Source organism: Oncorhynchus mykiss, chromosome 30 (assembly GCF_013265735.2).
Source record: "Oncorhynchus mykiss isolate Arlee chromosome 30, USDA_OmykA_1.1, whole genome shotgun sequence".
Lineage (NCBI taxonomy): Eukaryota > Metazoa > Chordata > Actinopteri > Salmoniformes > Salmonidae > Oncorhynchus > Oncorhynchus mykiss.
Window position 1 is genome coordinate 5,815,009 of NC_050570.1, and position 27,144 is coordinate 5,842,152.

Here is a 27,144-nt window from a genome sequence, read left to right on the forward strand (position 1 = left end):
ACACCACATTTTAAATGTAATCAGTTTTCACAAGTACAAGTTTACCAGTTACCATGTCCAGGGTCTTCTGGGTTATTTTGGGCCACAATTCAATCATTTATTGAAGTCACCTATCAAATGCTACATTACCATGTTAAGTCCTAAATATGAATTTCTTAGAAATGTCATTTAGCATACTTCTTAAAATAGCTTGGTGGGACATCACAGGCATAGAGAGAACATTTGTTCTCAAAGTAGACTGAGGTAGGAGGGGGGTGAAGAGGATTAAAGTGTGTGTATATTTATATACACACAAAAAAGTGGGGTTTGATGGTTTTAAAAGACGGACAGGGACTCGGTCCTGGCTTCAGGGGGAAGCTGGTTCCACCATTGGGGTGCTGGGACAGAGAAGAGCTTGGACTGGGGGAGCTGCCCGCCTGTCGGGCCAGGAGGTGGTGGAACAGTGCCCTCAGGTTGGTGTAGGGCTCCTGTTCTGTACCTAAGCAACAGGGTCAGACTTATTGTATCCTTTTGATAGCTTAACCAGACAACTTTTAAAGGCACGACCCCGAGACAAAATTGCTAGAGTCAGCTGGTGGACATGTCCACGGCGATACTTTAGTGACCCCTACTGGTAAGTCAGTACTGCCAATGGCAACCATTAGACAGCTTGCAGTGTGATCTGTCATAGTCACAGAACTGTGACCAAAACAGGAACTAGCAGCCAATCACATTCACAAACTAACAGAACACATTGTAAAAACTTTATTGACTACCTTAACAGAACAAAATACCCAAGGTCTTGACACAATATATACACGATACTGCTGCAGACTGTAGGGTCCAGATACAGGCAGGGTGTGGTTAACAGAAATGGCAAACAAAATAATTAAGTAATAAAACTACAGCCTACATAAATAAAACCACTCCTCTTATCATGTGCCAAAATCTTGAAAGTACCCATTAAATGCCAGTTGCGCTGCCCTGTTCTGGGCCAACTAATTTGCCTGTGTCCTTTGTGGCACTTCACTATATAACTGGACATTAGTACAGGGCCACAGTCCAAACCAAAAACTCTCACTTTATGCCCTTGGGGGAATAACGTCACCATCTTGGCAGGCGGTGCAAATTATTAGCCAAGCAAGGGAAGCTTGCAACGTAAGCCCCCCACAGCCCTCGTTTTAGTGGTCAATTTACAAGTGAACGTAACAACAAAACATAAATAAGTTCTAAATTGTACTAATGCACATGACAGCATAAACATCTCATAAAGTAATACTTAGTTAGCTTTTGGAAATTGTATTACTACATTTTATCTTCAGAAGTTCCAGCTAGACAGGCTAACGGTAGACAACTAATTAATCGGCTAAGATATTTAGACATGCAATCATAATTGACTGTAGCACATAACACCCACAAGCTGGTGGCTAAAAGACAGTCGCAGGACGAGCGATGGATTTCCAGGTAAGGGCGGCCATTTTAAAAACCCTTCCTTGCCCTGCAGGTGTATACTCATCAGGCAGCATTATAAGGTATCAGAGATGTCCACTTAATGAGGGCTGAAGGGGGTAGGGTGCATCTTAAGTGTTTGGACTGTAGCCCAGGTGTGCTAAAACTAGGGCCTAAACAAATTGATCATCAAGAAACCAGAGCAGCGTTACAGACAGACCTCACCACCCCAGCTGCTGTTAAATCATAAAATTTACCATTTCAGTTTACAAACCAGGGTTAAACCAAACAGTCTAGTCTCTTGAACTTGGCCAATCTCCAGATTCACTACAAGATTTAGCTCATGATTTGGCCCACATACAATGCTTAGTTTGATACATAGCACATCATTGGATAACACCAGCTGTGGGTAGTAACCACCCCTTCAACACGATGGAAGTCGGTCAGCAAGCACCCTTCTGGTTCTGAAACGCAACACACCAGAGAAACCACAGGCTGGGCAGCCATTGTGGTGGGAAGCCCCTCCCGTCTATGGAACCTGAAACAGAGGAATACTTGGTCAGCGTAGATCCAAAACATCACCTAGGCTACAGTAACACCTATACATAGTTAATATCAGAGCCTCAGAGTAGAGTTAGAATCAGAGGCTGTTACCAGCTCTCATACGAGGTGTCAGAAAAGTTATTTTAGTTTTGTCATCACTGGCTCACTGCTACTATACACCAACAATCACTAGAAGACAAAGTAGTGTCTGAGCAGTAAGAGGGGTTGTTTACCAGAGGGCTGATGGATCACTGCAGGTCACATGGTCTCAGATTGACCATCCAGACTGCAGCATTGAGAGTCTGGTGGGAGAAATCGGACCAATCATGTCAGTGATGCTAACTGGTGAGGGTCCAAAAAGACAATTAGCACAGAAACATGAAATATATGTATATATTTTTTTAGCTAGACCAACACAATGAAAGCTTTAGAGTTCTTCTATCAAGGGTCAGTATTTATGTTAGCCAGCCAACTAATTGGAGCATTTAAAAATAAACAGGTCTTTCTCAGAGTCACTAATATCGATCACCATCATTCAGTAGCAGAACTGGACAAAGTTATCTTCATAGAAAGACCAGCACAAACAGTCATAAAAGACACCAGAAACCTTAAGTACACACCACTGGCTCATTGCAACAATAAACCAACTATCACTGGCTCAAGAGTCGTAGTGTGCAAGTGGAGAGCCTAGTTTACCTGAGGGATGGGGTGGAGGGCGGTCCAACGCAGGTCACATGGTCTCAGACTGACAGACTCCTGGCAGGTTGAAGGTTTAAAATAAATAAATCAGTAGAATACCTCACCAGTAATGCTGCAACAGTCACATTTATTTAACTAGGGAAGTCACTTAAGAATAAACGTCTATTTACAATGACCGCCTAACCCTAACCTAGACGGACCAATTGTGCACAGCCCTATGGGACTCCGGTTGTGATACAGCCTGGAATCGAACCAGGGCATGTAGTGACAGAGGCGGTGCCTTTCACTGCTGCACCACTTGGGAGCCCAATACTACAATCAGAGCCTCAGAGTGGAGTTAGAATCAGAGGCTGTTACCAGCTCTCATACGAGGTGTCAGAAAAGTTATTTTTAGTTTTGTCATCACTGGCTCTGCTCTTTAAACCTGACCAGGTGTTATTAACTCAGATTGATCAACAGTGGGAAATGAGACTCACCTGACGACGTGATGGCAGCTTCACATCATGGACTTCGTACAGCCGCCTCTACAGGCCAGAACAGCTAGTCAGCCTGGTGGTGCCATCTGCACCCCTGTTACTGAAGAGACAAATGGTCGTTTAGTTAAAACTACATGAGTAAAGTGATTCAAGGTAATTAAGGCGTTGGCGCGGTTCTATTAAGGCCGGGCGGAGTAGCTAACTAGTTAACTAATAAGCGTTGTAAAAATAAAAAACAAACAGGTCTTTCTCAGAGTCACTAATATCGATCACCATCATTCAGTAGCAGAACTGGACAAAGTTATCTTCATAGAAAGACCCAGTATTAGAGTTCAAAAAAAATTGCGCATTATCAACCCACGTGGTGTTAGCTACTGTTAAGTAACGTTAGCTTAAAACAGGTTAGCATGTCATTTACTTTTAAAACATTAGCTAGTTAAGGTAGCAACATACCTAACTATGCTTATTCCACCAAATTAATCCTCGAAATAAAACGGGAGAAAATAGCTATCCAAGTTCTTCGTAACCCAAAATAGCTAAAGCAAACGAGGTGCAGCATAAATGAAGACCTAACTAACTAGCTCTCAACAAGTCTGCAAATGATTACTCACCAAAGGGATCGAGTCATTTTATTGCGGATGCATGGTGTTCTCTGTGCGGCTGCCAAAGACAACTTAGTTTTATAATGATAGCCATAATTCTCCCCGGAGGATTTGTGACGTTTACCACGCCGTGTCTTTGGTAGTGAAAGACTGAATGAGCGAAGAGCGGGGTATTTATAAGGCTTTTTCCTGTCTGGGGTGGACCCCGCCGGATAATCAGCCAATTATTCGTCTGTAGTTCTGAGCTACAGAGGCTCCCGTAGATTACACAAGAATGGTCTGTACTTCAATGACTACAAATCCCACGAACATTTTTTTATGGCGAGCAATTTCAAATACTGTTATCATCATGTCTAGTTCAGACGGTATTTACAGTGAAAGGTTTGTCCCTGACCATTTCTTATGCTTTATTGATGAAATAGTTACATTCCATTCAAATGGAAGTCAACAATTAAATAATTGTGAATTCCTACTAAAGTCTTACCTAAAGATATCCACTATAAACACATTGGGATCCATTACTGACCGCAGCACTGCTGAAAACGAAGCACTGTAACCTGATAAGTGATCGTCACAGGATGTATTTTATGTTCCAAGATGGATGCAATGTAACGGATCCATTTTTACCAAAAACCCACAGAGAAAACGTCTGTCCCTCAAAATGACAAGAGCACTTAACTGAGTGAATCAAGTAAGGGCATAACGAGGAAAATAACAAGTACAAACCAAGGCAAGCAAAAAAGTGAAATTTGAGAGAATTTGTGTCCAAAATTTGTGGGATCTTTTATTTCGGCTCATGAAACATGGGACCAACACTTTACATGTTGCGTTTATATTTAAGTTCATGTATACTTGACATAGCACAGTCCTATTGTATATAATATATCCTATTGTATATAATATATCCTATTGTCTACACATTCTACCACAATAAGTTATTATTCTTAAATCAACTTTGATTTGATTCTCCCGGTAGGCTCCACTCTGTCTCAGTAAACTCCATTAATAAGAAGGCAGGGAGAGTGGCTGGCTGCTGAGACTGACTGGCCAGTGGCAGTATCCAGTGTGATACTTAGCAGATACTTTCATCCTAAGTGATTTTTTATGGTACAGTGAGTGCATACAAAGGTATGTGTACAGGGTCCCGTTGGGTAATGAACCCACAACCTCACCACACGCTAATCCAACTAAGTCACAAAGGACCACCATGTGTAGGTTATATAAGGGCTGGTTTCCCAAACACAAATGAAGCCTAGTCCTGGACTGAAAAGCACTTTCAATGGAGATTCTCCAGGACTAGGCTTAATCTGTGTCCGGGAAACCAGCCCTTAGTGTAACAGTGTAGGCCCAGGCTATATGGGTGTCGGGAACACTTGTCAAAACCAGTCATACCTCTTTCTGTCTCTTCTCAGCTGCCTCTGCTAGCTGACGTCTCCTCGTCTCCTGTGAATGAAGCAGAACATGATGTTGAGTGTTTCAATCATAGAATTACATAGCTAAGGGATTTATAGGATATCTGTGGTTTCACTACCGGTCAAAAGTTTGGACACCTACTCATACATGGGTATTTCTTACTTTTTAAAAACTATTTTCTACATTGTAGAATAATAGTGAAGACATCAAAACTATAAAATAACACATATGGAATCATGTAGTAACCAAAAAACAGAGGCAGTAGGATGGTTTGTAATGCTTCGTGCTGGTAGAAAGCCATCTTTACTTCTTGCTGAAGTGGGGTGCGGCCATCTTTACTTCTTGCTGAAGTGGGGTGCGGCCATCTTTACTTCTTGCTGAAGTGGGGTGCGGCCATCTTTACTTGTAGCTGCGGTGGTGTGCGGCCATATTTACTTGTAGCTGAGGTGCGGCCATCTTTACTTGTAGCTGAGGTGGGGTGCGGCCATCTTTACTGCTTGCTGCGGTGGGGTGCGGCCATCTTTACTTCTTGCTGCGGTGGGGTGCGGCCATCTTTACTTCTTGCTGCGGTGGTGTGCGGCCACCACTAGGTAGCTGTTTGAGGTGAGGTCCTTGGTGTTGGAGGACATGGGAGAGGTCTTCCCCTCCACTCTGGAGATCTGGAGCATCCGACATGGGTTGTGTTTCAGAAGGTAACTCTCAAAGGTCTCCCAGCCTCCTCCCACACGCACCATCACATGCTTGTTGTGTAGCATCTAGGAGAAGAAGATTACATTATTGCCCATTCAGTGTTCACAAATTAACATGTGTGTTCTGCTTTATCCCAGGCAAGGCGAATAACAAACATATGTACAAAACTGGGATAATCTTTAGCTGACAATATCATTTCATGGTGTAGTACAGGGATATTCAAATCAGATCCTGGAGGTCTAGAGTACTGCTGATTTTCTGTTCTACCTGATAATTAATAGCACCCACTTGGTGTCCCAGGTCTAAATCAGACCTGGATTAGAGGAGAAGAATAAAAATAACAATGGAACTGGCTTTGAGGTTCAGATTTCTGCTGATTTTCTGTTCTACCTGATAATTAACCAGTTAAACATAACAAAATATATCGGGACAGCAGCAAATCAAGTCTCTGTGAGAGATGAAGCCTTTAGAGAGACAGAGATGAGTTGCCTCAACAGCTTCCTGTTTTGGTCTAGCTGTCGACAAGGACACTGAGTGAGAAAGGAACTGCCCTGTTCCATTATTTCACTCAAGCTGCTGGTAAAAATGACAATTTCAGCAAATTGCTGCTGTTGCCATCTGCTGCATTCTGAAGGAGATTGGGCATCGATAGTAATGCATTTAAAACTCCTGATTATACTGCGTGATAGATTTTCCACTTTGCTCATCAATCAATCAGCTTAATGTACTGTCTCACTAATCATTCAGCTTAATGTACTGTCTCTACATGCTCACCAGTCAATCAGCTTAATGTACTGTCTCACTAATCATTCAGCTTAATGTACTGTCTCTACCTGCTCACCAGTCAATCAGCTTAATGTACTGTCTCACTAATCATTCAGCTTAATGTACTGTCTCACTAATCATTCAGCTTAATGTACTGTCTCTACATGCTCACCAGTCAATCAGCTTAATGTACTGTCTCACTAATCATTCAGCTTAATGTACTGTCTCTACATGCTCACCAGTCAATCAGCTTAATGTACTGTCTCTACATGCTCACCAGTCAATCAGCTTAATGTACTGTCTCTACCTGCTCATCACTCAATCAGCTTAATGTACTGTCTCTACCTGCTCACCAGTCATTCAGCTTAATGTACTGTCTCTACCTGCTCACCAATCAATCAGCTTAATGTACTGTCTCTACCTGCTCACCAGTCATTCAGCTTAATGTACTGTCTCACTAATCATTCAGCTTAATGTACTGTCTCTACCTGCTCACCAGTCAATCAGCTTAATGTACTGTCTCTACCTGCTCACCAATCAATCAGCTTAATGTACTGTCTCTACCTGCTCATCAATCAATCAGCCTAATGTACTGTCTCTACCTGCTCACCAGTCATTCAGCTTAATGTACTGTCTCACTAATCATTCAGCTTAATGTACTGTCTCTACCTGCTCACCAGTCAATCAGCTTAATGTACTGTCTCACTAATCATTCAGCTTAATGTACTGTCTCTACCTGCTCACCAGTCATTCAGCTTAATGTACTGTCTCACTAATCATTCAGCTTAATGTACTGTCTCTACATGCTCACCAGTCAATCAGCTTAATGTACTGTCTCACTAATCATTCAGCTTAATGTACTGTCTCACTAATCATTCAGCTTAATGTACTGTCTCTACCTGCTCACCAGTCATTCAGCTTAATGTACTGTCTCACTAATCATTCAGCTTAATGTACTGTCTCTACCTGCTCACCAGTCAATCAGCTTAATGTACTGTCTCTACCTGCTCACCAGTCAATCAGCTTAATGTACTGTCTCTACCTGCTCACCAGTCAATCAGCTTAATGTACTGTCTCTACCTTCTCAAGGCACAACAGAGGGTAGTCCGTACGGCCCAGTACATGCCTGCCATCCAGGACCTCTACACCATACGGTGTCAGAGGAAGGCCCTAAAAATGGTCAAAGACCCCAGCCTCCCCAGTCATAGACTGTTCTCTCTACTACCGCATGGCAAGTGGTACCGGAGCACCAAGTCCAAAAGGCTTCTTAACAGCTTCTACCCCCAAGCCATAAGACTCCTGAACAGGTAACCAAAGGCTACCCGGACTATTTGCATTGTGTGGACCCCCCCAACCCCTATTTTACGCTGCTGCGACTCTCTGTTTATCACAGATGCATAGTTACTTTAACTATACATTCATGTACGTACTACCTCAATTGGGCCGACCAACCATTGCTCCCGCAGTGGCTTACCGGACTATCTGCATTGTGGCCCATCCACCACCCCCTCTTTTACGCTACTGCTACTCTCTGTTCATCATATATGCATAGTCACTTTAACCATATCTACATGTACATACTACCTCAATCAGCCTGACTAACCGGTGTCTGTATGTAGCCTCGCTACTGTATATAGCCTCTCTACTGTATGTAGCCTCTCTACTGTATATAGCCTCTCTACTGTATATAGCCTCTCTACTGTATAGAGCCTCTCTACTGTATAGAGCCTCTCTACTGTATAGAGCCTCTCTACTGTATATAGCCTCTCTACTGTATATAGCCTCTCTACTGTATAGAGCCTCTCTACTATATAGAGCCTCTCTACTGTATATAGCCTCTCTACTGTATATAGCCTCTCTACTGTATGTAGCCTCGCTACTTTTATAGACACCGCGTCTCACAGCGGTTGGAACAAAGGACAGATTTCCACCGGTCCAATGTCCACTGCTCGTGTTTCTTGGCCCAAGCAAGTCTCTTCATATTGGTGTCCTTTAGTAGTGGTTTTCTTTGCAGCAATTTGACCATAAAGGCCTGATTCACGCAGTCTCCTCTGAACAGTTGATGTTGAGATGTCTGTTACTTGAACTCCGTGAAGCATTTATTTGGGCTGCAATTTCTGAGGCTGGTAACTCTAATGAACTTATCAAAGTTCTTGAAATGTTCCGTATTGACTGACCTTCATGTCTTGAAGTGATGATGGACTGTAGTTTATCTTAGCTTATTTGAGCTGTTCTTGCCATAATATGGTATTTTACCAAATAGGCCTATGTTCTGTATACCCCCCTACGTTGTCACAACACAACTGATTGGCTCAAACACATTAAGTAAAGAAATTCCACAAATTAACTTTTAACAAGGCACACCTGTTAATTGAAATGCATTCCAGGTGACAACCTTATGAAGCTGGTTGAGAGAATGCCAAGAGTGTGCAAAGCGGTCATCAATGCAAAGGGTTTTGAAGTTTGAAGAATCTCAAATATAAAATATATTTTGATTTGTTTAACACTTTTTTTTGTTACTACATGATTCCATGTGTGTTATTTCATAGATTTGCTGTCTTCACAGCGTAGCCTAGTGGTTAGAGCACTAGTAACCAAAAGGTTGCAAGTTCAAATCTCCGAGCTGACAAGGTACAAATCTGTCGTTCTGCCCCACTGTTCCTAGGCCGTCACTGAAAATAAGAATTTGTTCTTTACCGACTTGCCTAGTTAAAGGTAAAATAAAAACTCTACAATGTACAATAGTAAAAAAAAATGAGGTTTCCAAACCTTGTATGAGTAGGTTTCCAAACCTTTGGCCGGTAGTGTATATTAACATTCACACCTCATATCCAAATCTAAGCAACATTGATTTACACACATATTTAGATCGTTTACAATTTGGATATAAAGTGTGAAAATGCTAATATAGGGTACAACACATAGGTCATAATACAGCCTTCTTTCACCTGGAGTGGCGTGACCCACGTACCGCTACGGATCCCACCCCAACGAGGATATAGTATCCGTTTTCTGACTAGTATCGAGCTGCGGCTTGGTAGTATTGTTTCATGTAATGTATTCAGTGAATTTTATAATTAGATTTTTAAGCTTTTAGGTTTGTGTGAGTGCAAGTGGAAGGAATATTAACTTACCCTACTTGCTGTGAAATGCCAATGATATCCTCTTTCATGTTGCCTTTCCCTAAAGTCTTATCGCTCTGTCAAACAGTACACACTTTCAATTTCTTGTCCTAGGCTACTTGGCTAAAGTACTTACACCAGGCCAGCTAGTAAACATTAGCATGACAGATCTAGCTACACGTTGAACTTCCATAGGCTCGGGCCACAATGTATGACTAGATCAAGGTCAACGTTATAAATCGTTGACCAGCACAGCAAATTAAGTAAAACCACAAATCCTGTCGCTTTGACCAAAGCGCTACACCAATGGTAATCAACTAAGTTAAATACTATAGTGGCATATTACAAGTCGCAATGTTAACAGCCATACACAAAAGGTGTTTAAACATTTCTCTGTAAGAAAAAAAATAATTCCTACAATGCACCAGTTCTTTTCAGCTCTATTCTGTTTGAAGCGAAGACTAAAGGATTAGACTAATTTAGAACGTCCTCTTTGATCGGAACGTCATTAGGATTGATTCTTAGAACACATCCATTGTGTCAAGTCTATTTTAACCACTGACAAGTGTTCATGTAACATTCCCAGACAAATTGCTAGAGCCGGCTGGCAAACATACGAGTGAGTGTGTTACTTTACATATCCCTATTGATAAATCAGTACTGCGAATGGCCACTATTACAGAGACAGCATGGATAGCAGTGATGGATCATACAGGCGGAGTTGCATTAGAACTATGAACCAACTAGAAACTAATCCAGTGTCAATGTCATTCACACAAAGTACTAGAACAAATGTTATAAAACTTTATTGACATCATAAAAATATTACAACTGAACACCAGTCTCCACACTGGAGATCAACCATACTGTTGCCGACACCAGTTGTAGGGTACACTTAAATACGTATTTTTTTAATGAAGTAGGGAAGTCCCTTAAGAACAAATTCTTATTTACAATGACGGCCCACACAGGCCAAACCCGGACGACGCCCTAAGGGATTTCCGATCACGGCCGGTTGTGATACAGCCTAGATTCAAACCAGGGTGTCTGTAGTGAGGTCTCCAGCACCTTAAGACAGGTGCACCACTCGGGAGTTTATAGGTAGGGCAAGCAGAGGGAGGGGCGATGAGTACATTGTAACTGTAGGCTTTTGACAACTGGGCTCTGTTGTCTACTTCCAGAGTCAGATGACCTCAATACCATTTATGTCTCTGCATCTAGTTTGAAATGAAGTGGCTAACTGGCACAATTGTCAGCGTTAGCGAAATGAAGATGTCTATGGTATCTGCTAACGCTATAAGCAATAGCTGGCTACTTCCTTCAAACTGGATGCAGACCAAACTGATATCCATGAGGTCAGACTGGAGAAGTAAATAAAAGGCATCATTAAAAATAAAGACTGAAGTACCCCTTTAAGGGGCGGCAGTACTTGCCCAACTAATTTGCCTGTCCTTTGTGGCACTTTAAGATATAACTGGGCAGTAATTCAGGTGTGATAAAACTAGCCCGTAGTAATTGTTTTGTGGATCGGAACGCAGCGCCTTATCCCAGACAGCCCTCCCCATCTTAGCTACCGTTACACCATCTCAGTTTAACAATCTAGGGACACCAAGAAATTGTAACAACTCGCTAAATCGCAACATTGATCATCATTATAGGTTATCAGAAGTGTCCACTTGATGAGGGCTGAAGGGGGTAGGGTGCGTCTTAAGTGTTTGGACTGTAGCCCAGGTGTGCTAAAACTAGGGCCTAAACAAATTGATCATCAAGAAACCAGAGCAGCGTTACAGACAGACCTCACCACCCCAGCTGCTGTTAAATCATTAAATGTACCATTTCAGTTTTACAATCCAGGGTTAAACCAGTCTAGTCTCTTGAATTTGGCCAATCTCCAGATTCACTACAAGATTTAGCTCATGATTTGGCCCACATACAATGCTTAGTTTGATACATAGCACATATATTGGATAACACTAGCTGTGGGCAGTAATCTCCCCTTGACATGTTGGGAGTATGTGGGAAGCCCCTCCCGTCTATGGAACCTGAAACAGAGGAATACTTGGTCAGCGTAGATCCAAAACATCACCTAGGCTACAGTAACACCAATACATAGTTAGTATCAGAGCCTCAGAGTGGAGTTAGAATCAGAGGCTGTTACCAGCTCTCATACGAGGTGTCAGAAAAGTTATTTTAGTTTTGTCATCACTGGCTCACTGCTACTATACACCAACAATCACTAGAAGACAAAGTAGTGTCTGAGCAGTAAGAGGGGTTGTTTACCAGAGGGCCGATGGATCACTGCCGGTCACATGGTCTCAGATTGACCAACCAGACTGCAGCACTGAGCACCCAACTCCTGTTGGGAGAAAGGTTGAGAAAGATGAATACCTCACCAGTAATACCACTGTAAGTCACATAATACCCTACTGTCACATAGATGGTAACTAACAAGAGCCTCAGAGTGGAGTTAGAATCAAAGGCTGTTACCAGCTCTCATACGAGGTGTCAGAAAAGTTATTTTAGTTTTGTCATCACTGGCTCTGCTCCTTAAACCTGACCATGTGTTATTAAGAGACTCACCTGACGACATGAAGCTGCCATCACATCACGGACTTCCTACAGCCGCCTCTGTAGACCGAAAATCACCCTCATTACAGATCCCCTGAAATACAACACCTGTTACTGACACGACAAATGGTAGTTTGAGACAATTTATCATGCAGTTGTTAACTAAAGTTTTGTTCAGGACCGGGCCAACTAGCTAACTGGTTAACTAATACGAGTTATAAAAACCCAGGTCTTTCTCAGAGTCACTAATATCGATCACCATCATTCAGTAGCAGAACTGGACAAAGTTATCTTCATAGAAAGACCAAAGATAATAACTAAAACGTTGTGCGGTGTAGAAAAAAATGTTTTTACATTAGCGCACTATGGACCCACGTGGCACTAGCTAGGGTAATGTTAATTAACGTTAAACCTTTTAACTTCGAAGTTTAGTTTATACCGGTTGGCATGTAATTTACTTTAAACATTAGCTAGTTAACATAGGTAACGTATTCTTCCACGAAATTACTAATTGGAAGAGTCGTAAGCCAAAATAGCTAACGTTAGCCATCTTGTAGCAAACTATGTGCAGCGAAAATAAATGACAAAACTAGGCTCAACAAGTCTGCAAATGATTACTCACCAAAGGTAGCTTATCATTTTATGACGGATGTATTGCATTTTCTGTCCGGATGCCAAATATAACCTAGTTTTATAATGATGATAGCCATAATGCTTCCGACAGACGTCTTAACTCAGTGAAAGAGCGAACAAGGGAAGAGCAGACTATTTATAGGGCTGTTTTCCTGTCTGGCGCGTACGCCGGATATTCAGCCAATTATTCATCTGTAGTTCTGAGCTAGAGAGGCTCCCGTAGATCAGACAGAACGATCTGTACTACAAGGACTACAAATCCCACGAATATTTATTTTATGGCGAGCAACTTTAAAAACTGTCATCATCATGTCTAGCTCAAACCGTATGTACAGTGAAGGGTTTGTCCCTGACCATTTCTTAAGCTTTTTTAAAATTATTTTTTTACCAAAGAGATGACTTCCATTCGAATGGAAGTCAACAATGAAATATGTTTTTAATGATAATGCTGAATTCCTACCTAACGATAACCATCATAAACACATTGGGATCCAGTACTGACCCATAGAGCTTATTAGCAGTACTGCTAAAAACGATTTATTTTATTTTATTTAACCTTTATTTAATCAGGTATGCTAGTTGAGAACAAGTTCTCATTTACAACTGCGACCTGGCCAAGATAAAGCAAAACAGTGCGACACAAACAACAACACAGAGTTACACGTGGGATAAACAAACATACAGTCAATAACACAATAGAAAAATAAAAAGTCTATATACAGTGTGTGTAAATGAGGTAAGATAAGGGAGTTAAGGCAAAAAATAGGCCATAGTGGCAAAGTAATTACAATATAGCAATTAAACAATGGAGTGATAGATGCACAGAAGATGAGTGTGCAAGTAGAGATACTGGGGTGCAAAGGAGCAAAATAAATAACAATATGGGGATGAGGTAGTTGGATGGGGTATGTACAGGTGCAGTGATCTGTGAGCTGCTCTGACAGCTGGTGCTTAAAGCTAGTGTGGGAGATATGAGTCTCCAGCTTCAGTGATTTTTGCAGTTCGTTGCAGTCATTGGTAGCAGAGAACTGGAAGGAAAGGACAGCCAAAGTAGGAATTGGCTTTGGGGGTGACCAGTGAAATATACCTGCTGGAGCGCGTGCTACGGGTGGGTGCTGCTATGGTGACCAGTGAGCTGAGATAAGGTCGGGGCTTTACCTAGCAAAGACTTGTAGATGACCTGGAGCCAGTGGGTTTGACGACGAGTATGAAGTGAGGGCCAGCCAACAAAAGCGTACAGGTCGCAGTGGTGGGCGGTATATGGGGCTTTGGTGACAGATGGCACTGTGATAGACTGCTGCCAATTTGTTGAGTAGAGTGTTGGAGGCTATTTTGTAAATGACATCGCTGAAGTCAAGGATCGGAAACAGGAAGCCAATTCTGGATTTAATGTTGGATTGGAGATGCTTAATGTGAGTCTGGAAGGAGAGTTTACAGTCTAACCAGACAACTAGGTATTTGTAGTTGTCCACATATTCTAAGTCAGAACCGTCCAGAGTAGTGATGCTGGACAGGCAGGTGCGGGCAGCGATCGGTTGAAGAGCATGCATTTAGTTTTACTTGCATTTAAGAGCAGTTGGAGGCCACGGAAGGAGAGTTGTATGGCATTGAAGCTCGCCTGGAGGTCAGTTAACACAGTGTCCAAATAAGGGCCAGAAGTATACAGAATGATGTTGTCTGCGTAGAGGTGGATCAGGGAATCACCCGCAGCAAGAGCGACATCATTGATGTATACAGAGAAGAGAGTCGGCCCGAGAATTGAACCCTGTGGCACCCCCATAGAGACTACTGCCAGAGGTCCGACTACAGGCCCTCCGATTTGACACACTGAACTCTATCTGAGAAGTAGTTGGTGAACCAGGCGAGGCAGTCATTTGAGAAACAAAGGCTGTCGAGTCTGCCGATAAGAATGTGGTGATCAGGTTACAATGCACTGTCACCTGATAAGTGATCATCACAGGAAGTACATTATGTTCCAAGATGGATGCAATGTAACTGGTCCATTTTTTTTTTATACCAAAAACCCCACAGAGAGAAAGTGTCAACAAGAGTCTTTTATTTCTACAAAATTACATTGGCGTGACTTCATGCCCCTCAAAATGGCAAGAGCACTTGAAGCAGTAAGGGAACAGGGAGGAAAAGCACTCGAGTACAAAGCAAGGCAGGTAAAAAGTCAATACTTCATCAAGTACACACTAGCGACCTGCTAGTTCAGGCATGCTTCTTTCCTTCCATTTCATTGTGGTATCTCATTGTGGTCGACAGGTAAGGCCAGTAGGCAAAAAAAATAGACTCAAGTCCTATTTGTTACCATCGTACCGACAGAACGCATAAACAATATTACTGTTCATGCACAGGTTGAAATGGGGGGGGGTGGGGGGGGAACCTCTAAATCTACGAGATACAGCCAACTACCTCATACAACACGTCAATCTGTCAACAATTTCAATAATACTTAAATAAAGCAGAGATCAAGATAAATATCCTCCGTACATTACAAACCGATACTAACGTGGAGCAAATAACTTCTATTGCACAGACAATAGGAAAACCAAACCTCAAAGTCAAATGTCAATTGAATAGTGTTGGTGAATGAACTCTAAAACGGCATTCAAATGTGGTTCATAAGTAGTTATATAAAAATGTAGCTAATTTTCCACACTGATATACAATAGAAAATGTTTTATGGATCATCTAGGCCTATGTTGAACATTAAGGACTTGGTAGCATATATATATATATCTTTTTTTTTTTAGGAGAAATCTATCATATAAAACTGTCACAAGAATGAGAACATTCTTTAAAATGTTTTAAATGTTAGAAAAAAATTACAAAAGCAGTAAGCAAAATGGTATAAAATCTGCAAAGTTGAAATGGCAGAGAAAGAGAGAGAAATGTAGAGAGAGCAAGAGAAGAAGGGGTGAGAGAGAGAGAGCAAGAGAAGGGGTGAGAGAGAGGGTAAGAGAAGGGGTGAGAGAGAGGGTAAGAGAAGGGGTGAGAGAGAGAGCAAGAGAAGGGGTGAGAGAGAGGGTAAGAGAAGAGGTGAGAGAGAGAGAGCAAGAGAAGGAGAGAGAGAGAGGGTAAGAGAAGGGGTGAGAGAGAGGGTAAGAGAAGGGGTGAGAGAGAGGGTAAGAGAAGGGGTGAGAGAGAGGGTAAGAGAAGGGGTGAGAGAGAGGGTAAGAGAAGGGGTGAGAGAGAGGGTAAGAGAAGGGGTGAGAGAGAGGGTAAGAGAAGGGGTGAGAGAGAGGGTAAGAGAAGGGGTGAGAGAGAGGGTAAGAGAAGGGGTGAGAGAGAGGGTAAGAGAAGGGGTGAGAGAGAGGGTAAGAGAAGGGGTGAGAGAGAGGGTAAGAGAAGGGGTGAGAGAGAGGGTAAGAGAAGGGGTGAGAGAGAGGGTAAGAGAAGGGGTGAGAGAGAGGGTAAGAGAAGGGGTGAGAGAGAGAGCAAGAGAAGGGGTGAGAGAGAGCAAGAGAAGGGGTGAGAGAGAGGGCAATCGAAGGGGTGAGAGAGAGAGAGAGAAAGAGAACGGGTGAGAGAGAGGGCAAGAGAAGGGGTGAGAGAGAGAGCAAGAGAAGGGGTGAGAGAGAGAGCAAGAGAAGGGGTGAGAGAGAGGGCAATCGAAGGGGTGAGAGAGAGAGAGAGAAAGAGAACGGGTGAGAGAGAGGGCAAGAGAAGGGGTGAGAGAGAGAGCAAGAGAAGGGGTGAGAGAGAGAGCAAGAGAAGGGGTGAGAGAGAGAGAGAGAGAGAGCAAGAGAAGGGGAGAGAGAGAGGGCAAGAGGACTAGTAGATGGAGAGAGAGAGCGAAAGGGGGAAAGAGCAGAGAAAGTGAGTGGCAAGACGCCTGGTACAGTTTATAGATGTACTGTGAGCGTGTATACTGTATGCTACTCATAGCTGTGTCATAGTCACCCTGTCCGTTCCAAAGATCCAGATCTCTTGTACATCTTGGCATTAGGGGAGGCATGTACTGCGGTACACACGGCCAACATCGAGCAGCAGAGCCTTTCTTTATACCAAGGCGAAGCATGGCAAACTATCCTACTGCCTCTGAAAAAGCTTGTATTTAAAATAAAACATTTTTAGAAGGACAGACAGCCAAAAAGGCATTTTCAAGTCAACTGGTACCAATACTCTTCATGTTGTTGACTGAACCTCAGTGTAGATTGAGACTTTCATACATCTCTCCATGTCTGTCGATCTTTAGCCCACCTGCCACTACAGACAGAAGGGGGGAAAAAAAAGTGAATTTTGTTATTGAATAGGAATGACCACAGCAATTAACAGTATATTGCCTGTATGAAGTTCCTATTTTGTAGACATAAATATATATGTAAAATATTGTGAGAAAACATTTCTACGGCTCCAACTGAGCATCAACCAGCAGTTACAATGCATCTCCAGACATCACCTAATCTGTGTCCTAGATGAAAGGACCCACCTTCAGCCCTCCTCCTCCTCCCCCTCCAGACATCACCTAATCTGTGTTCTAGATGAAAGGACCCACCTTCAGCCCTCCTCCTCCCCCTCCAGACATCACCTAATCTGTGTCCTAGATGAAAGGACCCACCTTCAGCCCTCCTCCTCCCCCTCCAGACATCACCTAATCTGTGTTCTAGATGAAAGGACCCACCTTCAGCCCTCCTCCTCCCCCTCCAGACATCACCTAATCTGTGTCCTAGATGAAAGGACCCACCTTCAGCCCTCCTCCAGACATCACCTAATCTGTGTCCTAGATGAAAGGACCCACCTTCAGCCCTCCTCCTCCTCCAGACATCACCTAATCTGTGTCCTAGATGAAAGGACCCACCTTCAGCCCTCCTCCTCCTCCAGACATCACCTAATCTGTGTCCTAGATGAAAGGACCCACCTTCAGCCCTCCTCCCTCTCCAGACATCACCTAATCTATGTTCTACATTAAAGGACCCACCTTCAGCCCCCATCGTCTCCCTCCAGACATCACCTAATCTGTGTTCTAGATGAAAGGACCCACCTTCAGCCCTCCTCCCCCTCCCCCTCCAGACATCACCTAATCTGTGTCCTAGATGAAAGAACCCACCTTCAGCCCTCCTCCCCCTCCAGACGGAGACGTGGTCATCTCTTGTTTGTTCATCTCCTCCTGTTTCTTTTTCTTTCTCTCAACTGCTTCTGGGTTTTTGACACCCCTGTAGGTTGTCTAAGAGGAGATGGGGAAGTCAGAATGGCAGCTGGCTAAAGACATTGGTTGCCTCTCAAATGGAAGGGTTGCAAAAATAATGCTGAGCTGGTGGTGGTGTGTGGGAGAAGGGGGTGGGTGGTAGTGTGGGGGGGGAGACAGGTGTGGGGGAGGTGGTGGTGTGTGGGGGGAGAAGGGGGGTGGGTGGTGGTGTGTTGGGGAGACGAGGGTGGGTGGAGGTGTGTGGGGGGGAGACGGTGTGGGTGGTGTGTGGGGGGGAGACGGGGGGGTGGTGGTGGTGGTGTGTGGGGGGGAGATGGGGTGGGTGGTAGTGTGTGGGGAGGAGAAGGGGGTGGGTGGTGGGGGGGAGACAGGGGGTGGGTGGTGGTGTATGGGGGCGAGACAGGGGGTGGGTGGTGGTGTTGGGGGGGAGACTGGGGGTGGGGGGGGAGAAGGGAGAAGGGGGGGGGGTGTGGGAGGGAGGGAGAAGGGGGTGGGTGGTGTATATGTGGGGAGGGGTGGAAGATGCCAGAGAATCCAAGAGATGAGCTCAGACATTCTCCTCATACTCACCCGGGTGCTTTAAATAGGCCGATATGTTTTATTTGTTGGAAACAATTGGCTTTGACTGAAGAATTTGTGTCACAGTAAAAAAATACCCACCAGTCTAAACAGTGATTGATGAGACTTTAGTAGCCTTGCAACAAGGATACAAACGACAAAGATTGGATTTCTCGGTTAAAGTCTCTAGTTATATAAGCTACCCTTTTCACACGATATAGCCTAATCGAGCCGAGCTGCTCACACAGCACATCCATCGTAGCTGCTGGAACTGTGCTGGAAAAAGATTGGAGTCAGCACAGTAGGGTTTGGGTCAGAACAATAGTGTGAAAACTATTTAAAGGATAGGTCCACTGGGTTTACCTTCTCTCTGCCTTCTCACAATTCACTTTATTACTTGTAAATAAGCCATACTTGACGTGTATTTTTTTAGTTCATTTAACCTTTAACTAGGCAAGTCAGTTAAGAACTAATTCTTACTTTACAATGACGGCCTAACCCCCCCCACCCGGCCAAACCCTCCCCTAACCCAGACGACGCTGGGCCAATTGTGCGCCACACTATGGGACTCCCGATCACGGCCGGTTGTGATACAGCCCAGAATCGAACCAGGGTCTGTAGTGACACCTCTAGCACTTGAACATAAATATAAACGCAACATGTAAAGCGTTGTGTCCCATGTTTCATGTATACTTGACATAGCACAGTCCTAATGTATATAATATATCATATTGTATATAATATATCATATTGTCTATAATATTGTACATAATATATAATATTGTCTATAATATATCCTATTGTCTATAATATATCATATTGTACATAATATATCATATTGTCTATAATATATCATATTGTCTATAATATATCATATTGTCTATAATATATCATATTGTCTATAATATATCATATTGTCTATAATATATCCTATTGTCTATAATATATCATATTGTCTATAATATATCATATTGTCTATAATATATCATATTGTCTATAATATATCCTATTATATATAATATATCCTATTGTCTACACATTCTACCACAATAAGTTATTATTCTTATTGCCATGATACTCCTTTTACATCGCTTGTTCTATTTTTGATTTGACGTTTGATTATTGTTGATCTCTGTACTGCACTGTTGAGGAGAGCTTGCAGCTAGGCATTTCACTGTACCGTTTACACCTGCTGTATCCTGTGTATGTGACAAATCAACGGTAGGCTCCACTCTGTCTCAGTAAACTCCATTAATAAGAAGGCAGGGAGAGTGGCTGGCTGCTGAGACTGACTGGCCAGTGGCAGTATCCAGTGTGATACTTAGCAGATACTTTCATCCTAAGTGATTTTTTATGGTACAGTGAGTGCATACAAAGGTATGTGTATAGGATCCCGGTGGGTAATGAACCCACAACCTCACCACATGCTAATCCAACTAAGTCACAAAGGACCACCATGTGTAGGTTATATAGGGCTGGTTTCCCAAACACAAATGAAGCCTAGTCCTGGACTGAAAAGCACTTTCAATGGAGATTCTCCAGGACTAGGCTTAATCTGTATCCGGGAAACCAGCCCTTAGTGTAACAGTGTAGGCCTAGGCTATATGGGTGTCGTGAACACTTGTCAAAACCAGTCATACCTCTTTCTGTCTCTTCTCAGCTGCCTCTGCTAGCTGACGTCTCCTCGTCTCCTGTGAATGAAGCAGAACATGATGTTGAGTGTTTCAATCATAGAATTACATAGATAAGGGATTTATAGGATATCTGTGGTTTCAAACTATTGGAAGAGGGTAATGAGCATTACAGTTATCATTCATATAACTTCCATAACACGGGGAGAGACGTTGTCAAAAATAATATATCTTAGCAGAATAATGTAACCAAGTTGACATGAACAAACACATCTGGGACCAGGTTATGTTTGGTAACAGGAATGACAAGGAGGGGCACACTGGCACAAACAGACTGGTACCCAGGCTATAACCAGATAGGGGCGGGTCTGAAACTTGGGAGCTAGTCTGGTAAGGTAAACATGGAAGAATAAAAATGTGTAGATACCTCGCTAGCTATGTTTACTGTCAATAACCAACACTCTGGCACACCTAGATAGCACTAGTTAGGTTGATCGAAGGACAGAAAATGGGTACACCCAGAGTAGCTAGCTAATGAACATGTAATAATTAACAAGGATAGTTTGTAGTTTTGCTAGTTAACTTACTGGGTCTGGTGTCGGTACCACGTCGTCTCCAGCTCCACCAAGGCACGGCAAGCACATCCCCATACTTGAGCAAGGCAATCAATTTGTTAGTATCCGTTTTGAATGTTTGCTCGCTAGTTGACTAGAATAAAAAATAAAATAAAAAAACTCAACTACAACTAGCAAAATTGCCTAGCTTCTTTTATGCATATCGACGAAGCTAACTAACTAGCCATTCCCGCTTGTGCTAAATCTACGAGCTTACTACTAGCTACTATAACTAAGCAGTTGCTAACTAGTTGTATTGCTAACTAACTACTATTTATCCAAAATAACCTTTTGTTGAAACGACGCGTCATTTGGAGAGAAAAAAAAAACGTTCAATTTGAAAGACAGCGGAGAAAAAAAGATGACCTAATTCTGTAAACACAGAATATGGGCTATGTTCCAGGACATACAAGAACTGGGCCCATGACTCCCACCTTTGCGTTTGCGTTGCACCCATAGAAAACGTTGTGATCTGAAACAACCCCCCTTAGTCCGGTCAGGCGTGAGAGAAACTGTGGTGCACACGACTGCCATCGTGTGGTGAGGAGTGGACGTTACCCAAATGTGACAGGTCGCACCTTTGCAGCGCTTGTGAGATCTGTTCATGTGCGCAGCTATACTGTAAAACATAAATTAAAATATACCTGGAACGCAACCATTTCCATTGGGGCTGGTGTGCAGCAAAAATCAATTCAAAACGAATGGAATAGTATTGGTTTCATTATCATAGCCAACAAACTACCCCATTTTCTATGTTTTTATCATAGGAAACTCTTTAATTTGTAAACAAATTAAATGATGTAGTCCTAGTTTCAAACCATGACCATGTTCTCCATAATGGGACCTAATGTTGCTCATGAAATGGCATTCCCTTGCAACATTATTTGGGAGCTAGAGAGGATGTACCATATAATTAGGAATTATAATAATTATAATACGATCTCACCGAGTGCTGTTCATGTAAAGTGTTAACTTCAAATCAATAAAAATTGAGAAAAAAACAAGTATAATTTGTTGAACTACTGTACATGTTCTTTACAATAGTATATCCTGGAAAATATAATATCATGACATTAACAGCTTAATGTGTTTAATTCATTGACATATAGATGCAATCTAGATATATGTTTCCGACTCTTGTATAATGTCGCGAAATAGTCCATAAAAATTATATTATTTGCATTATATGCTCACTTTTTGGTCATCTTGGATCAGCGTATCCCTGCTTGAGTAGCATTTTCTACACAGAGTTCACCATTCTCCCAATCAATATAATCAATAGACGTTTTATTACAGCATACTGTGAGAACCATAACCAATCGCATTTCAAACCCCACCCATGAATACAGCTAAACTTAACATGTCAAAAGCCCGTGCGCTAGTCAGTGTGTCTGTTGGAAGAGAAGACAGTGGTCCGACTCCGCTTCAAGGAAGCATATTTCATTTCATGTTTATTCGTTAGATTAATAGTATTGTTGCATCCGAGGCACGGGGGATAACGGGAATCGCGCAATGGAAGTTCACGTTCAGTTTCATTCAGTGGATCCCGGACTGGAACTTTCCTCCGCGGGGAATGGTAGGGCTAACACCAACTCCACTTTAAATAGTTTCTGTGCGGATTCATTTCCTAAGGGTTTATCTTTTGTTTATATTAGCATTTGAGATTATATTTTAGATAAAGCCTAATTGCTTTTCTGACATGGTCTAAGCCTAGGTTTTTATAATAGAAAAAAAAAACTCTCAAAACAGAAGCGAATCTCAATAGAATCAACACGTTTCTATCTCAATCATGAATGAAAGGTTCACTTTACAGTCGCTATAATGTCGATGCACGTCAGTTATTCCTGAGGTGAAACTGCGCCTCAGGAATAGATTTGGGATTTTACGCACTAAGTTAATTCATATGAATGTGAAAATATATTTCCAATATTGAAAAAAAAAAAAGATTTGCACATCATTTTTTAGGGGGGACCATAAAAACACTAATGACGAAATTGTCTACATATATTCATAATATTTCTCTCCCTGAGAGACATTCATTAAATGCATTAATTTGCGTAGCCTATCAAACAATGTAACACAGGTTACTAAAATGATATTCATATGAATAACTTTATTGATAAAACTTCCAGTAGCCTACACACTGAGTGTACAAAACAATAGGGACACCTGCGCTTTCCATCACATAGACTGACCAGGTGAATCCAGGTGAAAACTATGACCCTTTAATGATTTCACTTAAATGAATCCACTTCAATCAGTGTAGATGAACGGAAGAGACAGGTTGAAGAAGGATTTTTAAGCCTTGAGACAATTGAGACACATACAATTGTGTATGTGTGCCATTCAGAGGGTGAATGGGCAAGACAAAATATTTTACTGCCTTTGAACGGGGTATGGTAGTAGGTGCCAGATGCACCGGTTTGAGTCAAGAACTGAAACCCTCCTGGGTATTTCATGCTCAATAGTTTCCTGTGTGTATCAGTAATGGTTCACCACCCAAAGGACATTCAGCCAACTTGACACAACTGTGGGAAGCATTGGAGTCAACATGGGCCAGCATCCCTGTGGAACGCTTTTGACACCTTGTAGAGTCCCATGCCCTGACGAATTGAGGCTGTTCTGAGGGCAAGAAGGCAGGGGACGGACGGACTGACTAATAACAATAGTAACACTAATAATCAATAATCATGTTTATTCAACATAATAATCAAGAATAGGTCACAGTGTTTTTGTTAATTCAGGTCTTCATGTGTTTGCTACAGTGTTTTTGTTAATTCAGTTCTTCATGTGTTTGCTACAGTGGTTTTGTTAATTCAGGTCTTCATGTGTTAGCTACAGTGTTTTTGTTAATTCAGGTGTTCATTTGTTTGCTACAGTGCTTTCTTCATTCGGGTGTTGAGAAAGGCCTCTGTGCTGAAACGTCCAAATGAAACCGTCTCAACTATATCTCCTCCTTATTTTGTCTATAGTATGTAACTATAGGGGATATTTTTACTGTGTGGCACTGATCTTTATAATGTCATTTGTTTTTATTATAAACTGGGTGATAACTTATGATACTTTGTTTGATTTGGTTTTGTCTGTTTAGTAGGCATTTCTTAAAATGTTCACACACTCAAACTTAACACAGTTTAAAGCTATACAGTTTGTTTCCCCTCGGTCTGGTGTGGTTGTTTGAAAACAATAACATAAATCAATCAAATTAATTAATAAACCAACTTTTAAATCAGCAGTTGTCAGAAACACACACAACAACCTAATTATGATATTGTACTGAATTATTGGCAAAACATCAGATGTGATTGGTCACACCAATAATTGGGCAGAAGATCAGAATGGTTTAAGTGCAGCCATTAAGTCTCTTAAAGTCAAGAGGTCTGTTGTTTTGTTTTAATATATAATCAATGTTCCAGGAAGTCAGAGAGAAGTACCTGCAGTGCTCACCAATCGATCAGATTAATGTATCGTCTGTCTATCTACATGTTGATAGTGTTTGGGCTAATGTACTGTCTCTACCTGCTCACCAGTCAATCAGCTTAATGTACTGTCTCTACCTGCTCACCAATCAATCAGCTTAATGTACTGTCTCTACCTGCTCACCAGTCAATCAGCTTAATGTACTATCTCTACCTGCTCACCAGTCAATCAGCTTAATGTACTGTCTCTACCTGCTCATCAATCAATCAGCTTAATGTACTGTCTCACTAATCATTCAGCTTAATGTACTGTCTCTACCTGCTCACCAGTCAATCAGCTTAATGTACTGTCTCTACCTGCTCACCAGTCAATCAGCTTAATGTACTGTCTCTACCTGCTCATCAATCAATCAGCCTAATGTACTGTCTCTACCTGCTCACCAGTCAATCAGCTTAATGTACTGTCTCACTAATCATTCAGCTTAATGTACTGTCTCTACCTGCTCACCAGTCAATCAGCTTAATGTACTGTCTCTATCTGCTCACCAATCAATCAGCTTAATGTACTGTCTCTACCTGCTCACCAGTCAATCAGCTTAATGTACTGTCTCACTAATCATTCAGCTTAATGTACTGTCTCTACCTGCTCACCAGTCAATCAGCTTAATGTACTGCATCTACCTGCTCACCAGTCAATCAGCTTAATGTACTGTCTCTACCTGCTCACCAGTCAATCAGCTTAATGTACTGTCTCTACCAGCTCAATGTCTCTCTGATGCATCCATTTACAACTTTTACCATTGGGCCCATATTTTGATAAGGATGTACAGCTGTGTGTCATCCGCATAGCAGTGAAAGTTAACATTATGTTTCCGAATGACATCACCTGTCACGACTTCCACCGAAGTCGGTTCCTCTCCTTGTTCGGGCGGCGATTGGCGCTCAACGTCACCGGTCTTCTAGCCATCGTCGATCCACTTTTCATTTTCCATTTGTTTTGTCTTGTTTTCCTACACATCTGGTTCTCATTTCTCTCATTACGTGTTGTGTATTTAACCCTCGTTTCCCACCATGTCTTTGTGTGGAATTGTTTGTTGTAAGTGCTTATGTAACCGATGTGAAATGGCTAGCTAGTTAGCGGTGGTGCGCGCTAATAGCGTTTCAATCGGTGACGTCACTCGCCCTGAGACCTTGAAGTAGAGGTTCCCCTTGCTCTGCAAGGGCTGCGGCTTTTGTGGAGCGATGGGTAATGATGTTTCGTGGGTGTCAGTTGTTGATGTGCTCAGAGGGTCCCTGGTTTGAGCCCGCGTCGGGGCGAGGGGACGGAAGTTATACTGTTACACTTGTGCACATGTTTACTGGTGTGTGTCGGGTTTTGTACCCATGTTGGTTTATTCTTTATGCCGTTGGTTTTGAAATTAAAACTGCTCCAGCTATTACCTACGCTCTCCTGCGTCTGACTTCCCTGCCACCAGTTACGCACCCCATTACATCAACAAGAGTTCAAATACATAGTGAAAACAATAGTGGTCCTAAAACGGAACCTTGAGAAACGTCGACATTTACAGTTGATTTTTTTTGGAGGACAAACCATCCACAGAGACAAACTGATATCTTTCCGACAGATAAGATCTAAACCAGGCCAGAATTTGTCCGTGTAGACCAATTTGGGTTTTACTTTAGGGTTCCAGTTCCTTCTATTTTAAAGTATGTATTATTATGTATTATTGTATTATTATTATTATTATTTAAAATTATTTAAATTCGAATTGTGTCTCTTATCAATTTATAAACACTATCAATAGAAAGTCGAATACAAATTATTTTACAACATTCCCTTTCTTGAATGGTGGAGTGTATTTGTTGTTGTTTTCCTTTATCAATTGTTGTATTCTATTGTTTTCCTGTTTTTTTATTACAATCTCTACCATGGATAGTATTGGGTGTTCCATTATTACAATCTCTACCATGGATAGTATTGGGTGTTCCATTATTACAATCTCTACCATGGATAGTATTGGGTGTTCCATTATTACAATCTCTACCATGGATAGTATTGGATGTTCCACTATTACAATCTCTACCATGGATAGTATTGGGTGTTCCACTATTACAATCTCTACCATGGATAGTATTGGGTGTTTCACTATTACAATCTCTACCATGGATAGTATTGGGTGTTCCATTATTCCATCCCTAACATGGATAGCAGTATTTTACACATTTAGATCATATTGCACTCACCACCAGGCCTTTCACAGAGGACTGGGTGTTTAACCTGCTCTGCGTTCACTTATCTGGTTTCCTGGTGTTGTTGGCAAAGCTTTTGTGGAGTGACAGGAAACAATGCTTCGCGGGTGACAGTTGTCGATGTGTTCAGAGGGTCACTGGTTCGAGCCCAGGTTGAGGCAAGGAGAGGGACGGACGCAACACTGCTACACTTTCTGGTTTCCATCATAAAACATCCAGATTCCTTCCCATACATTCAGATACTGTCAAATCAGACTTGACATTAGGTCTGTGGCTGGGAGACAAACTGGTTTGTCACCAGGGATGGTCCATGAGGTGGCCTGGTTTGTCACCAGGGATGGTCCATGAGGTGGCCTGGTTTGTCATCAGGGATGGTCCATGAGGTGGCCTGGTTTGTCACCAGGGATGGTCCATGAGGTGGCCTGGTTTGTCACCAGGGATGGTCTATGAGGTGGCCTGGTTTGTCGCCAGGGATGGTCCATGAGGTGGCCTGGTTTGTCACCAGGGATGGTCCATGAGGTGGCCTGGTTTGTCACCAGGGATGGTCCATGAGGTGGCCTGGTTTGTCACCAGGGATGGTC

General features: G+C 42.3%; 1 protein-coding gene, 2 long non-coding RNA genes and 7 other non-coding genes across 13 annotated transcripts; all 10 read right to left on the reverse strand.

The window, feature by feature from the left end:
- Positions 1 to 729: 729 nt before the first annotated feature.
- LOC110521193 lies at positions 730 to 3,915 on the reverse strand. 2 transcript variants are annotated; one of them, XR_002473088.2, is made up of 5 exons: positions 3,758 to 3,915; positions 3,147 to 3,246; positions 2,668 to 2,727; positions 2,205 to 2,273; positions 730 to 1,966 (listed from the first exon to the last, which is right to left on the reverse strand). It is a non-coding gene; the product is annotated as an uncharacterized LOC110521193 (long non-coding RNA). The 2 variants fall into 2 exon arrangements; XR_002473087.2 differs by having other exon boundaries at positions 2,205 to 2,313.
- On the reverse strand, positions 2,047 to 2,135 carry LOC118945919. The gene has a single exon (XR_005041072.1). It is a non-coding gene; the product is annotated as a small nucleolar RNA SNORD60 (small nucleolar RNA).
- On the reverse strand, positions 2,474 to 2,543 carry LOC118945916. The gene has a single exon (XR_005041069.1). It is a non-coding gene; the product is annotated as a small nucleolar RNA SNORD38 (small nucleolar RNA).
- On the reverse strand, positions 2,992 to 3,081 carry LOC118945921. The gene has a single exon (XR_005041074.1). It is a non-coding gene; the product is annotated as a small nucleolar RNA SNORD60 (small nucleolar RNA).
- LOC118945917 lies at positions 3,393 to 3,462 on the reverse strand. Its single transcript, XR_005041070.1, has one exon. It is a non-coding gene; the product is annotated as a small nucleolar RNA SNORD38 (small nucleolar RNA).
- A 931-nt stretch (positions 3,916 to 4,846) lies between the features above and the next one.
- Positions 4,847 to 6,646, reverse strand: LOC118945777. The gene is made up of 2 exons (XR_005040864.1): positions 5,469 to 6,646; positions 4,847 to 5,191 (listed from the first exon to the last, which is right to left on the reverse strand). It is a non-coding gene; the product is annotated as an uncharacterized LOC118945777 (long non-coding RNA).
- Positions 6,647 to 10,528: 3,882 nt separating this feature from the next.
- LOC110521194 (small VCP interacting protein) lies at positions 10,529 to 21,391 on the reverse strand. Of its 3 annotated transcripts, XM_036968648.1 has the most exons (8): positions 21,329 to 21,391; positions 20,868 to 20,931; positions 20,290 to 20,340; positions 17,993 to 18,109; positions 16,846 to 17,151; positions 12,319 to 12,400; positions 12,019 to 12,094; positions 10,529 to 11,780 (listed from the first exon to the last, which is right to left on the reverse strand). In XM_036968648.1, exons 1-5 carry the CDS (start codon positions 21,349 to 21,351, stop codon positions 17,137 to 17,139), a joined length of 270 nt encoding a protein of 89 aa, XP_036824543.1. In that variant the 5' UTR covers positions 21,352 to 21,391; the 3' UTR covers positions 10,529 to 11,780; positions 12,019 to 12,094; positions 12,319 to 12,400; positions 16,846 to 17,136. The 3 variants fall into 3 exon arrangements, 2 of the variants coding, with proteins under 2 accessions (XP_036824543.1, XP_036824544.1); XM_036968649.1 differs by lacking the exon at positions 21,329 to 21,391 and having other exon boundaries at positions 20,868 to 21,322; XR_002473089.2 differs by lacking the exons at positions 16,846 to 17,151; positions 17,993 to 18,109; positions 20,290 to 20,340; positions 20,868 to 20,931; positions 21,329 to 21,391 and adding an exon at positions 12,929 to 13,079.
- Positions 11,861 to 11,949, reverse strand: LOC118945920. Its single transcript, XR_005041073.1, has one exon. It is a non-coding gene; the product is annotated as a small nucleolar RNA SNORD60 (small nucleolar RNA).
- Positions 12,190 to 12,278, reverse strand: LOC118945922. Its single transcript, XR_005041075.1, has one exon. It is a non-coding gene; the product is annotated as a small nucleolar RNA SNORD60 (small nucleolar RNA).
- Positions 12,539 to 12,608, reverse strand: LOC118945918. The gene has a single exon (XR_005041071.1). It is a non-coding gene; the product is annotated as a small nucleolar RNA SNORD38 (small nucleolar RNA).
- Positions 21,392 to 27,144: the final 5,753 nt, after the last annotated feature.